General features: G+C 37.5%; 4 protein-coding genes across 8 annotated transcripts in view; 2 read left to right on the top strand and 2 right to left on the bottom strand.

The window, feature by feature from the left end:
- LOC134812255 (sorting nexin-12-like) overlaps nt 1-7,077 on the bottom strand; it is a 73,769-nt gene extending 66,692 nt beyond the window's left edge. The window contains exon 1 of the mRNA XM_063819530.1: nt 7,067-7,077. The gene's annotated coding sequence lies outside the window, so the exon portion shown is untranslated. The remainder of the gene's footprint in view (nt 1-7,066) is intronic.
- LOC134812251 (2-oxoisovalerate dehydrogenase subunit beta, mitochondrial-like) overlaps nt 1-14,490 on the top strand; it is a 704,467-nt gene that overhangs the window by 18,377 nt on the left and 671,600 nt on the right. The window lies entirely within an intron of this gene.
- On the bottom strand, nt 95-10,021 carry LOC134812242 (uncharacterized). 5 transcript variants are annotated; one of them, XM_063819512.1, is made up of 11 exons: nt 9,855-10,021; nt 9,485-9,689; nt 9,202-9,318; nt 8,839-9,047; nt 8,437-8,568; nt 7,878-8,055; nt 7,619-7,719; nt 3,568-3,679; nt 3,237-3,352; nt 2,279-2,476; nt 95-1,390 (listed from the first exon to the last, which is right to left on the bottom strand). In XM_063819512.1, exons 1-11 carry the CDS (start codon nt 10,002-10,004, stop codon nt 1,292-1,294), a joined length of 1,617 nt encoding a protein of 538 aa, XP_063675582.1. In that variant the 5' UTR covers nt 10,005-10,021; the 3' UTR covers nt 95-1,291. The 5 variants fall into 5 exon arrangements, with proteins under 5 accessions (XP_063675582.1, XP_063675580.1, XP_063675581.1 ...); XM_063819510.1 differs by lacking the exon at nt 7,619-7,719 and adding an exon at nt 6,507-6,607; XM_063819511.1 differs by lacking the exon at nt 7,619-7,719 and adding an exon at nt 4,918-5,018.
- LOC134812968 (uncharacterized) lies at nt 11,214-12,820 on the top strand. The gene is made up of 4 exons (XM_063820602.1): nt 11,214-11,487; nt 11,687-11,841; nt 12,003-12,196; nt 12,296-12,820. Exons 1-4 carry the CDS (start codon nt 11,327-11,329, stop codon nt 12,632-12,634), a joined length of 849 nt encoding a protein of 282 aa, XP_063676672.1. The 5' UTR covers nt 11,214-11,326; the 3' UTR covers nt 12,635-12,820.

The raw sequence follows: 14,490 nt of genomic DNA, 5'->3' as shown, positions 1-14,490 counted from the left end.
TTATTGGGACCATATCTTACAAGGTTCAACACGTTGTCTACTTTACATTTATGATGAAGTTTATTCAAGAGATAAGCCATAACACCGGATTCTTGAGTTAGAGCTAACGATACACATTTCAAGACAGAAAAACATTCTTCATTCTCTATACAACACATGATTATTAATTGACAACATCAACTCCTTGGCTCAAATCCACGGGTTATTAAAAAAATCAGATTTTTTTCATTTTGAATGACATATTTGATATTCACTCTATTTAACTCGTTAAATACTAACGTCGTAAAATATAATTAGTCATGATTAAATTAGATTAAGATTAACGCAAACTTTATTAGTCAGTGTCTATCAATTCCGGAATTTGAGTCATATGTTTAAAAGGTTAAACACACTAAAATACATTACATTAATGAAGCCAAATTAATAAAATCCTTATGTAAAAACCATGTTATCAACTTAATAACACCAGAATGTGTGTGTGTCTGTGTGTCTGTGTGTCTGTGTGTCTGTGTGTAATTTCCGAACGGTTATACAAAAAAAACGGTAATAGTTACGGGACTGGTTTTTTCGGTATAGTGCTGACAAAACTCTGACGAAGCCCATAAGCAAATTTTATAAAAATCGGCCGGTGGTAAGTGGTTTAATTGATGATTTTGTTCCAGAAATGTGACATAAATGGATGGGAGAGAGAACGAGGAGGATAACATGTACCGTAATTAGTTTAGCCCCACGTAATACTATAAGCTTAGAGCTCACTCTTGCGGCCGCTTTGTTTCAACTGCAGGGAGATTTCATACTTTCATAAGACAGCGTTATGCGTGATATCAAATATATAATGCGGTTGTATACTTTTACATTGCAACTGTGACAGTAATGTCCCGGCCGAAGGCACGGGTTACACTAGTAATGCAATAAAAACGTCTGATTTAAAACTGAAGTGTACATTTTAAAACTTTAGTCGGTGCCATGTTATATAAGGTAAGGATGATGGGTTAAGCAATTTGTTTATATGGCCCCGGAGAGTGATTACTGTCACGCCATCTGAAAAACTTAACATTTCCTTACAAGGCATCGTAAAATTAGTTTTAGGTTATAAAGCTTTCAAGTAAGGAATTATAGATCTCTTACTTACCTTTATCTTGCTCATTAAATTGAATGAAAGGATACCCCATACATGCACATTCCAGAAAATATTTTTAAAATTGAACAATAATTTAGTTTCATAACATTAGTCCATCTTAATATCCCGATAGATTTGGGATAAAGAAATCTTAATTGTGAAAGTTCCATATTATTGCTTTGCGTCCCGTTTCGCTTGTTCACTTGCACGCAACACTTTCCTCTGTATTTTACCGCTTGGTAGCTTCGGGATCATGTCAATAAACTCCACCTTGGGAAATTTGAGTTTTTAAACTACAGCTTTACCAAACCCATTTTAAACTAAAACCAATCATTCAAGACTGAAATATTATGTGGATTGTGGATTAATATCTAACATGATTTTGAGATCTATATGTATCTAAATTTGAATGTTAAAACAATGTAATTCTAATTCAAATCAGTTGCACGTCCAACGTTCCTTGTAGACACCAAATTAAAATATGCAATAATCTGGAAACCTACACCAGCTGATAATAAAAAGTTGTGTAATCTGATTAAGGACACCGCGAGTAGGGGTCCCCAACTCGATATACTGTTACGGTACGTTTCCTGCGGTTCATTAAGTGTCTCGACCCATTGCATTTTTTGCAAATGTAATTATGCATTCCATAATTTTATAAATTTCCGCGTTTTTCCCATGTTCAATCTGTTCATGCCGCCTAATATTAGACAACTGTAGAATCTCAAGATGCCTGATAACTGATAACGACACGGTGAAGTGCGTGACTTTGCGAAATTTTATTTCCGGTAAACATTTGCTTCCAGATTTTTTGTAAGTAAAACTTTTCGTTTTTAAACTGTTTTTTATCTTCTTATAAGATTTGTTTTCCTTGTGAATTAAAATTGCCTTGTTCCATAATATGATATAACTACTAGGTTCCGTACAGACTCAACTCTGCACCCATGTCAATATGTTCATTATATGCAAGCCTCTTGATTTATAATGCTGATTTTAGGTAACATGTAATATAATCCTGATTTTAGGTAACTTCGTCTATTATTTCATTATGGGTATCATGATAAGTATAACAATTTCCAAGGTCAATAAGCACGTTTTACTCCACGGCATATTTTATAAAACCAGAAAACTAAAACCAGCTGATCAAGTATTCCCAACCTCGGCAGGTATCTTGTAATCCGAGGCGTGTTCCCCAATAAAACTCTTCACCCCTTCCTCCCCCAGATCAGCCCCCGGTTGTTTCACTACAAAAGCTTTAGGTCTCTCTCCGGCTCTTTCGTCGGGTATGCCTATCACTGCAGCATCAGCGATCAGGGGATGCTCTAGGAGAAGTGCTTCTAGTTCAGCCGGTGCGACCTGTGTGGGTGAGGGGTTGTTAAAATGAGGGGGCAGAAGTAAATACCTGTTGGTGAGGGGTTGTTAAAATGAGGGGGCAGAAGTAAATACCTGTTTTGTGTGAATATAATACAGTGGTATATCATTTTAAAAGGATGGGGAGGCTTAGCATTCAAGTAAATCCAGTTGAGCAGATTAGAATTTCAAGTTATTTTAATTCTTGTGTGAACTGTTACTGAACGGCACACATAAATATTATGGATAATATGTAGTGACCACTGAACATTCTACTCCATACACTCGCCTGGAAATATTCCTCGTTCGTAAGCTCTCATGGGATGTTATCATAGCATAGTTTGAATAATTACATTAACACTATCAGTGTGTAATGTAGGCACTGGCCCGACGAGTTTAATGACAAATAAAGTAGCCTCTCACATTTCCGGACATTTTCTGTCGGCTAATGATTCAACAAGAAATGTAAAATTTCCCTGAACCGAATCAATAGAGCTGCTAGTGGAGACAGCCCAGATTCCAGATTGGTATGATAATAAATGGTATGGAGCTGAGGGAGTTCTTGAAACACATAAATGATAAGATCATAGTTTGTAAAATCTTGTAATAGAGAGTCTGCAACAAGTATTGGTCCCATACTTCTTTCTTGTTAATCATGTTACAAATTAATAATTGGCCAGTAGATATAAGCTCAATAAATTTGTAAGTGTTAGTACTTAGTTTGGATACGATGAAAATACGATAGAAATACGTTCAGTTAACTTACCTGAAAGCCTTTAACTTTAATAAGCTCTTTCAGCCTATCAACGATAAAGAAATCGCCGTCTTCGTCGTAGTACCCAATATCTCCAGTTATTAGGAAACCATCATCCGTAAAAGTTTCTGGGAAATTTATGTCAAACTTAGTACATTTAATATAATTATAAATAACACGCAACTAAGACTCGGTAATATAGCTGTTTGAAGAGCTTTTAAACGTGAATCGTCGTTGAGTATAGGGCATTTCAGAATGACACGTGATGATTGATGAATTCTGAACGTAACAGTGACAACATGGCACGTGACATCTGTTAAAATAAACTGTAAAAGCGTTTTACCAGCATTAGCTTTAGGATTTTTGTAGTAGCCCTTCATAACGCAGGGTCCCTTGATGTAGATCTCTCCAGGCTCGTTTACACCGCACTCTCTACCTGTCTCCGGATCTACCACCTGACCCAGCAAATCAGTTAGCTCGCCTTGTAATTACTATTGTGAAGCAGGCAGAGGTTAGCTTATAAAATCAAAATATTGTAATATTTACAATGTACTGTCTACTGTAATTACCCACGCCATGTACAATATACAATGCAGCAATTTTGTCATGCATTTTTTTCATGCAATTTTTTATGCTATTCAGTAATCAATGTTCATGAAACAGACAATAAAGTTAAAGAAAAGCAATAACACTTAGAAATAAAAACACTACGATTTTCCGATAAAAACATCTCTTTTTGATTAACCAACAGTGATTAAAAGATTGATTAACAATCGATTTAACAGCACTTTAACAGCACTCTTGCATTGATTCCTTTTTAGTGTAAAATGTAATGCGGTCGAAATAAGCTTATTTTTTTCGATAGCCACAAGTGACCTCGGCAATGAAACTGTTTTAAGCTATATATTTTTATGATTTCAATAAATCATGGAAACAAAAGAAGCTATGAGATATGTTTTTCATTTAAAAACAAATCATGGACTTGGCCGCTCTCCATTAGACAGCAAACGGATAACCTTGCTGATAGAATTGCTGCATAATGAACCAATAGATCCTGGTTTAACTTTACGGACCAGCATGTGTGAGGCTGCTCCTGTCTCAGTCAAGCCGTACCCTGCACAGAGCACAATATGTCAACTTGGATAACTATACGAACTTAACTTACTTAGACTGGATACAGGTTAACAGGTTATTCAGCTATTTACTTATTCAGCATTATTGTAGAACATTTCCCTTAAATTATATTATAAGTATCAGCGATAGTTACTATACACTAACAAGGCAATGACAGGTTAAATTACTATACAATAAATAACCGCCAATATCTTAATTTGCCTAATTTAACACAACTGTACTTTTCAAAACATTTGCTTAAAGTTTTAGGTTTATAGGGAAACGTTTGATACATATCTGGCCTTATAATGATTTTCAAAGCTCATTTCATTCCATATTATGCTTCATCGAATGTCAAAGTGTGGCTAAAATAAGCTTATTTCTTAATTAACACAAAACATCCTATAAAAGTACTCAACAAAAAAAGATGCTCCAATCTATATGAATTTATTTAATGTAATCGTATAATCCGGCAAACTGAAAGAAAAGATTTTAAGAATGATTTTATTTTATGATTTAAATTAAGTGTGGCCAGAAAAGAGGTTCTAAGACGTAATTTGGCAGGCAGCTCACGGGTAACCTTGGTTAGAGAATTGTTGCCTATAGAACCAATAGATCCTGCTTTAACTGTGCCAGCAGTTATGTAATGTGACGCTGCTGTAGTCTCGCTCAGGCCGTACCCTGGGCACGTATTGTTACTTCATTATATCAACTTACTAATTATACTAGAATTACTAATTACTACGGTTATATTAATTACTAAACTCAATTTGTATAATTCAGTTCGGTTAAATTGATTTATAACTTAGTTCGACTATGTAAAGAAGTTTGAGTTAGTGCTAAACCTAACATTTGGCATAGCCTGATGTACAAGATTGCTGGAGTACACCTCTCTTACATCAGCATTAGTGGTGGCTAATGGTCAACCTTCACCAACAGGATAGGGCTTGACGGGTAACAAACCCCCTTCACTGAGTTTAGATTATAAGAGATTACAGTGTTATGAGGAACTACACAATGCCCATATATGGCGTATGGTCCATATGGCATATAAAATAGCTTTTAGCCAACAAATTGGTCGTAAGTCAAATATCTTCGATTCAGACTAGCTTTACATCCTAGAGACTTCATCCAAATATAAAGTTTAAGGGGCCATCTACTTAGGACGTCCGCCAAAATCGCAGATTTTCAGACCATCCCCCTCCCCCTGTCGATTACCACAAAACACACTATAAAAGTACTCAACAAAAAAAGATGCTCCAATCTATATGAATTTATTTCATGTAATCGTATAATCCGGCAAACTGAAAGAAAAGATTTAAAGAATGATTTTATTTTATGATTTAAATTAAGTGTGGCCAGAAAAGAGGTTCTAAGACGTAATATTTCATGAACTTAACCACTCTCGATCAGGAAGCCTCACGGGTAACCTTGGTTAGAGAATTGTTGCCTATAGAACCAATAGTTCCTGCTTTAACTGTGCCAGCAGTTAAGTAATGTGACGCTGCTGTAGTCTCGCTCAGGCCGTACCCTGGGCACGTATTGTTACTTCATTATATCAACTTACTAATTATACTAATTACTAATTACTACTATCAACTTACTGCGGTTATACAACAACAAGATACAAGTTGGAATGGCCTGAGGTGCTTATCAGTATCTCCTTTTCGGTAACCCTAAGCCACTCTGTGCCGAGGCACTATACTAGCTGTAGGGGGGTTAGTCCTACTGCGGTTATACTAATTACTAAATACTGCGGTTATACTAATATCCATAACTCCATTCATCATGAATACGATGTTGTCACATTGAAACGTTGAATAATTCCGGTCCTGATAAGAGCCTTTTCCTTGTCTCATCAAACGGGATCGATAGAAAATTACCCAAGAAAACAGTTCAACTATGCGACTGATTTCATTTAATTTCATTTCATTTGGTTTCTACATAATATTTCATGATACATTCTGCCACAAAAAAAGCTAAAAAATTATAGGTTTTTATGTTACACCCACTAGTTGGTACAGATAATTCAGGATATCATGCATTGCATTATTTCAGGGACAGCGGCTTGCTGAGCTGTGACCATTTTACCACGTGTAATATAAAATCAGGCCCATGACAGCTCCATGACAACGCCATGACAACCCCATGCATTATAACACCGGTAACCTGGGTCTCAGAATTGTTACAAATACCACCAATGGATCCTGGTTTATCCAGCCCTCGGGTCATGTAATGGGATATGGCCGTTGTCTCACCTAGGCCATAACCTGCACGTGACATCTTGTTACAACCGAGATAATATATTATTGAGAAAATAGCGAACTTGTCAGAATGCGAGACTTTTAATCTAGCAATCTTTTAGCAGATATTGGTTATGAAAGCATAGCTTCCTCGGGGATGCAACCCTGAACCCGGCAGACCCTGAAGTTTTTTCCTCTCCCGATTCCCATGGGCTAAAGTTCTTCCTAAGTTTCCAAATCTCCAGCCCACTGAATCCCAAGTCCCCCTGCATTATTAAGATTCGAAATTTCTGAGTCTGAATAATATGCATGGCATGAACTTCAAAATTGATCGTCAAACAATCGACCATGCAGCGATTTGTATTAACTGTTATAAGATTTCTTACTAGAACACTAACAAATGAAGCCCATGTTTGCTATGCTGGGGACTACGAACCACCTCCAGCCAGCTTCAAGCTTGTCGCCCTCATTGCATAATAATAGGCTCAAATTATTTGTTATATCTTAGTGTTGCTTGATCAGTTTTCTATGAATAATTAATTTAGATTGGATCGAAATTGACATGCAGTTTTAAACCATTTTAGATTTCTAAGGGGACGAAGCGCTCGTTTTATGGCTATTCTGGAAAATTATGACCCAAAGAATTATAATATGGCCATAATATGACAAAGGGTCCTATCCTAATCTCACAGTTTGCCGTTTGGCATTTGATCACATAATTGAGAATTGAAGATCACAAGCACTCAAATATTATTATTGCATGATACACTCAATAGGCAAATAGTTACAATGCCGACCAGCTATTAACCGGCTAATAGCCCTCTAATAGCCCTCTAACAGCTGTACTGGTTTATAGCCGGTCGGTATTGTACCTATTTGCCCACTCAATAATATATAATATGAGACACTGAACAAGTATTTCCACATAAGAATGTGTGTAATTTATATTTTAAAAGACAAAGAAGGGAACAGCACCATGCCAGCAAGGTCTGTATTATTATTCTATGATAGTCTGGGTAGTGGGTATTGGGTAATGACCTTGGAAACAGTGTTTTTAGCAGTGCCCCCTATACAACCAGCCTTCCCCGTGTCTCTATTAACGTGGTGGGATACAGCTGTAGTTTCCGAGAGACCGTAACCTAAAGTTTTAATAGCTAGTAGTTTACGTTACTTTATTTACTTAGTCTCAGTCTGTACCTCCAAACTGTCCACGTGATAAAAATGTTGAGATCTTAAAATCCGTCTTTGAGTACATAGCTGATAAGGCAAAGAAAATGAATCTGAAAGTGAAGTATACCTTGACGGAAGTTGAGCTTATCGTTGTTTAACCTGGTTCTAACTTCATTCTCCAATTGTTCAGAGAGCGGCGCAGCAGCACAGACCAGGTCCCGCAGGCTGGACAGCTCGTAGTTGTCCACCAGGGGGTGTTTGGCAAGGAATACCATTATTGGGGGTACTACCGTTGCGAAGGAGACCTGGCGAGAGAGAGAGTAGTTGTCATTCAGAGTGATATGAAACATTGGTTAATGTTTGCAGGAGTAATTGAAAATACCACGTGTTAAGAATCTGATAGCGTAGAGGAGCTTCATTATGAGTGCAAAAACAGCCGAATCTGTGGTCTGTATTTATTCTGCAAAAATAAAATTATATCTTTATATCGGATAATTATTATAACCTTATAGTGTTGTGTTGCTTCAAGGAACACTTCCGGTTGAAAAGATTCCATTTGAACGGAGAGTCCGCTCTTCATTAAAAGATGCATGAAAACAGCATTGCCCCACAGGTGGAATGAAGGGAGAAACCCATGCTGTGTGATATGTATTAGATATAATTTAAACAATATCTCCAGACAATACCTTGTAATCCTGGGTAGCACCAAGGAAGGTCAGGGGATTAAACCCATCGAGCATTACAGAGGCTGCTCCTTTGTGAAGTACATGTGCACCAACAACACTTCCAAATACGTGAAACGAGGGCAGAAATCCGTTCTGAACAAAAGTCCTTAATATGCATGCACATATTTTCAAGTAAAATGACAAGGAAAAACTAGGAAATTATAATTTCGTTCAGGTAAATTGTGTTTTGATTTATAGATAATAAACTCATTGCCTACCTGTAGACAAATAGTGTGAGCAATTAATATCAGCGTATAACATTCATTGAAAAATTTTCGAAACGTAATATTATTGTATTATATAATAATACACCCTAGGTAAGATTATCAACACCAATAACCGAACCAGGAACAATCTACTCACATTAACAGTATCAATACTAAAGTTGAAGCACCCCGGATCATCCAGCAACATGCACTGGCTCACGAAGTTATCATGGGTAATCTCCACCGCTTTGGGGAAGCCAGTAGTTCCACTGCTGTAAAACAGGGCACAGGTATCGTGTATACCCATCTCCACGTCGGGTAGTTCAGAGGAGTAATGCTTGCTCTCTTCGATGATGTTTGATATGTCTGCGGAAGTGTGGTCAATTAGGTTGTGATTTTTTATTTCGATGTCATAGAAAATTCACGATAACTGGGATCTCAGGTCATTCATTCAGATGTACGATTCCTCAGCTACAGATCTTCTGTGATGTTATAAGCAATAAATAAAATCTACAAATACCTAGGGGTTCTGGAAGACCCTGTCGTTTAGAAGTATCTTTTATTGCATCTGCATTTTTAGGATGTCCAATAGCTCTGGTGACATCAGCAGTCTGGAACAGTTGGTCCACTTCTCTACCTGGCAAAATCGAGAGAATTGGAGAGTGTATCACATAATTTACTTGTCGAGCAATAGAAGGGGGGGGGGGGGTGACAGTGACACGTCCGCCAATGTCCGCCTATGTCATGTCCTGTCCTGTCCGTTTTGGATTCTATGAGAGGTTGACACTACAAACTGTTCTAACCTGTATAGCCAGGATTACACAGAGCCACCCGACCCCCAGCAGCCATGATGCCCAGTTGTAAGGGGAAGTAGTACAAGTGGTTAAACGAACTCAGTCCCACGTGATCACCAGGTTTTACACCCCAATCTATCATCCTGCGAGCTATTTTACCCACATTTTCTGCTATTTCACCGTGGGTAAGCTCGGCTTTGGTCTCGTAGTCTATCTGGAATGATCACCATAAGGATTTAGGGAGTGAACTGGGTTATGGAGAATATGCATATAAATCATAGAACTGTTCTTGCTTTTTTCAATTGTAATTTAATTAGTACTATGAGTCTACCTAAAGATACGAGGTCTCAGTAGTTGTAACACGTACTCAATTACTTACGATGGCAGTTCTTTCAGCGTTATCTGACATAAAGGGAAGAAGGAACTTGTGAAGTAGGGCATTTTGAGGGGGGAAGGATTTTCTGGTTGATGTCAGGAGTCCTCTAGACAGAATCTTTGACGCTTGAAGTGCTGGTGGTGGAAATCTCATTCTGCTTAATATTGTTGTTATATTAATTTCACATTTTGAAGAAACAGTATTACACAAGGAGCCTTTAGGCACAATGGAGATACGAGAATATAATACAAAGTATGATTATACAGGAATGCAATTTCCAGCAACCGAAGAATTCCACTCAAGGCATTGGGGCCTGGCAAAATTAGCCGAGGGGGAGGGGTTTCCAAATCCTTACAGTTGATTACGGGGGTGGGGGGGTTTGGATTACGTAATCAACATTTTCATTTTTACCCAATATTTTAATTCAAATTCCACTCAATTTCACTCTGATAAAATTTAGAAATTGATCGAATATCCGGCTATAATAGTAAGTAGTTTAGACTTTAGAAGGTGCTTGGCCGGATATCATAACAATGATTTCGGCTCATCATGATAGCATGATCAGGGTAGCATGAAACGTATCGAGAAAGGTGTTTTCTAGGGAAAAAAGTCAACTGATAACAGTTGATTATGGATGGGGGAGGGGGGGTAAAAATTGCTAAAATATTGATTACGTAATAATATGTGAACAACCCCATAACTGATTACCAGTTTTTTAAAACCGCCATAATATTATTGAAAAAAAATTGAATTAAACAATTAAGTGCTATTTTTCTTCCCTGATACGGTAATACAATTATGAAATTATGGATGGGGAGGGGGGGTAAAAAAATTGCTAAAATATTGATTACGTAATAATATGTGAACAACCCCATAGCTGATTACCAGTTTTTTAAAACCGCCATAATATTATTGAAAAAAAATTGAATTAAACAATTAAGTGCTATTTTTCTTCCCTGATACGGTAATACAATTATGAAATTTAATATACCGGTTTAAATTTCGCTAAATTGTGTTAACAGCGCGGCGTCTCAGTTCCAGTAAATAAATCCATAAATTTGGAACCAAATGGGGACAAATTTGAAAACTGTTCATGTTGTTGTTAGGCTTGCAATTCATATGTTTTTGAACATATTTCAACTCTTTGTGTTAAATTGGTGATGAATAATAAAATTGTGTTTTCCTAAAAAATTGTGATTTCCTAAAAAATTGTGTTTTCCTGAGGGACTTTTTCATTTGCCAAGATTCACCCTCTATTGATTGTAGTAAAATTCGCTCCATTTGAAAGAAACATTGGTTTATATTTAAATACTAGCTCTTTAGCACGCAAATAACACATGAATTAAATACCAGGATATATGAATAAAATTCAAGGACCGTTAAGTAAGGAACAAGTAACTCAATGGCAAGAAAGGGGATATGTAGTCGTCTCTGGTCTTCTGGAGCCAGCTCTTGTAGAATCATGTAAACAGATAATGCTGGACACATTCAAGGACAGTGTCAGCAGAGATTTTGGATCGGATGGGAAATGTGAATTTCCAACTAGTAATGACCTGGATGATGTCACCACTCACGAAAAGTTGATTGATGCTGTATCACAGTTGCTGGGAACTCCTGATATTCTCCTTGCACAAAGGTATTCAATAAATCTTCTAATATGATCATTCCAGTAATCATATTTAATAATTAGTAACCGTTCCTCCCTTTCGCCTTGAGATATTTGAAAGGCTGAGCAATTGTTGACAAATTTGTTGGCATTTGGCACAAACTGAATAAATGTGTTCAAAAGCAAGCATGCCATATAATATTTCCATAATTATAACTATATATTTTAGTGATGGGTGGTGTAAAGCGGGACACAGTGATTTTGGCGCACAGCAGAACAATGATCAGAGGTTCCACATGGACTATGGCAATAACACTTTCCTACATCCAACACCTTGGAACCAGCCTGAAAATGTGGCGGCTATTGCTTACCTTGCAGATACTGGTACATTTTCCCTTTCCCAACAGTTTTATGACATCTTATCATTAAACACAAACTTTGCTTTAAATATGGGCACCCCTTATTATATGTAGCATCATACAGACTTTCGATCAATAATGATGCCATATAGTACACTGTTTCACAGTTAATTAATATCCCATTAGAGATAACTGGCGGAGGAACTGCAGTATGTTTTAGAGAAGGTGAAGATGATGAACTGTACAAACCCCCCTACATTAACATGCCAGGAATCGGTGGACACTGGGAGTTTTACAATGATCGGAGTCATACAGAAAGATACTTTGAAGAAAAACACCCACAAATTGCACAATTCAGGAAAAAGATTTATGACAGGGAGGTAAGTTGACAGAATTAACAACCTTTTGGTAACGGTGTAGATCTAATTGACAATGTGTAATTAATTATATCAAAACTTATAAAAGCTTCTTCCTACAAGGTAATACCAATTTATAAGCCTGGAGATGTTTTGCTATACAGATACGACGTCTGGCACCGAGGAACACCTGTTAATGTAGGACACAAACGCAGTGTTATCAATATAGCATGGAAGAAGAGAGACAGTTTTTGGCACTTAACCTGGAACCCTGCTTGGTCAAAATGGAATTATTATGGTAAGGTAGAAAGTGTGCTCATGAAGTTGTCACCAAAACAGAGAGCACTGCTTGGCATTCCAAAACCTGGTCATGAGTACTGGAACGAAGATAACATCAAATGGTTTGGTGCAAGGTATCCCGGACTTGATATAAGACCTTACATGCAGGCTCTCAAACTTTAGATATTTTTGGATTAAATCTTCAAAGTTTTGATTTTTCATGACAAAGGTTGTTTGATGATTTATATACAGAGAACGTGAATTGAAGATCATTGACGATTACTTAAATTGATTGACATTAGTATAAATGAACTCTAAAAACTATGACTTATATTATTTCAATCTTTCCTGATACTGATAATTCTGAAATATCTATTAATTTTATTTTGATTGTATAGATTAGATTAGATTAGATTAAGAATAATGACATAAACATCATCACTAGTTTTAAACATTCTTTCTGATTTAAAAAATTTTCTTTTGGAGGATTATACTATACAGTAGCAATATTGGAATAAATTTTGAACAAACTTGTCATGACTTTTCATGAAGTAAATTGATCATGATGTGCATGTTATTTCATGGTCACAAAATGGATCATTAAGGAAACCATGATAATATAACAAACAGGAAAAAGACGCAACTGTTTCATCAATGCAATCTGAATAATGCATGATTCAGATAACACAGGAAATGAATGAAATTCAAGGACCGTTAAATATTAAGGAACAAGTAACACAATGGAAAGAAAGGGTTTATGTTATGTAGTGGTCTTCTGGAGTGGTCTTCTGGAGCCAGCTCTTGTAAAATTATTTAATAACAGATACTGCTGAACACATTCAAAGACAGTGCATGAAGAGATTTTGGTTAATTGACGATGTCGCAATTCATCGCAGCTCGATGAGGCACAGTAGCGCATTTCGTTACTGGGCGGCGCTCAGCCTGTCATTCCGCCGAATCTCTAGCTCTATTTAGAACATAATAGCCTGGGTCCCCAGGTAACGCATCTTGCCGATCTAGCGAGGCCAGGAGAATCATTATTGAGTGCGCGGCGCAGCACAGTAACGCATCGCGCTACAACAAATTTGCAACACTTTTTTGGATTGATTGATGAGTTTCGTCTTGTAAGTGACTTATTCAATGATGCGCGCGCGGCTTTCGTGTTTTGTAGCCGCAAAAGCAGCTAATTCAAGCTATAAATATATATTATATAACATAATTAGGAATTGCTCGATAAAAATCGATTTCTCGGATTTTTAAAAGTTTTGTTCACATAATGTGTATACGCGTACTGCGTGACGCCTTCGGCGGTCGCGCGCTACTGCAAGCGAGAGGGCTCTGGTTAGAGCAAAAAATTTTGTATTATTGTTTTCTAAAAGAGTGTTAGCCTTTACACTAGTATCACGTCGTGACCCCCATCGTCGCGTCGTTTCACTGTAGAGTTTCTTTGTCATACGTTGTTTGACCCGCCGCGCACGAAGTGCGCGGCTCCCCCTGTAGCGTCGAATAGTGAAGCGACCGTGGGGGTCACCACGTGATACAAGAGTTTCTACGATATAGTATAATTTTTAAAAACCTTCTTATCGGACTTAAAAACTTGGTTGATATCGGAGTTGAAATAGTAATTCACCTAATCATGTGCTTTCGCGCCACTTCGGGCGCGCTTGCGCTTGTTTCACAAGTCAAGAAAAGCACCTATCCACGAACCCCGATGGGAAGGTTCGTGCGCAGTGCTGACAACAGCGTCTATGTATCGCAGGTAGTCTTGGCACTTCTCCCTTCAGTATGCAGTAACCACTTTTCAGGTTTCTATAGTACATAGTGACAGTGTATAGGGGTTAATTAGTTGATTCACGATGTCAATCCGGCCTTCGCATCTCGCCTTGTAGCGCGATGCACTACTGGGTCGCGCGCGCATCAAATAATGCTTCTCGCAACCACACTTCGGTAGATCGGCGAGATGCACCACTGCCTCACCGAGCTGCGAAGGATTGACATCGTGAATCAACATCTCGCCGATCTGCATACGTGGTTGCGAG

Source organism: Bolinopsis microptera, chromosome 3, assembly GCF_026151205.1.
Source record: "Bolinopsis microptera isolate Bmic1 chromosome 3, MBARI_Bmic_1.0, whole genome shotgun sequence".
NCBI lineage: Eukaryota > Metazoa > Ctenophora > Tentaculata > Lobata > Bolinopsidae > Bolinopsis > Bolinopsis microptera.
This window is presented reverse-complemented; position numbering and strand designations above follow the sequence as displayed.

Excerpts from the sequence above, each read along its gene's own strand:
- LOC134812242 (XM_063819512.1), bottom strand. The coding sequence starts at position 10,004 with ATGAGATTTCCACCACCAGCACTTCAAGCGTCAAAGATTCTGTCTAGA. Across the intron at positions 9,690-9,854 it reads ACGCTGAAAGAACTGCCATC|ATAGACTACGAGACCAAAGC; the intron begins GTAAGTAATTGA and ends TGATCATTCCAG. Across the intron at positions 3,680-7,618 it reads CTAAAAACACTGTTTCCAAG|GTGGTAGATCCGGAGACAGG; the intron begins GTCATTACCCAA and ends TTGCTGGGTCAG.
- LOC134812968 (XM_063820602.1), top strand. The coding sequence starts at position 11,327 with ATGCTGGACACATTCAAGGACAGTGTCAGCAGAGATTTTGGATCGGAT. Across the intron at positions 11,842-12,002 it reads TGCTTACCTTGCAGATACTG|AGATAACTGGCGGAGGAACT; the intron begins GTACATTTTCCC and ends ATATCCCATTAG. Across the intron at positions 12,197-12,295 it reads AAAAGATTTATGACAGGGAG|GTAATACCAATTTATAAGCC; the intron begins GTAAGTTGACAG and ends TCTTCCTACAAG.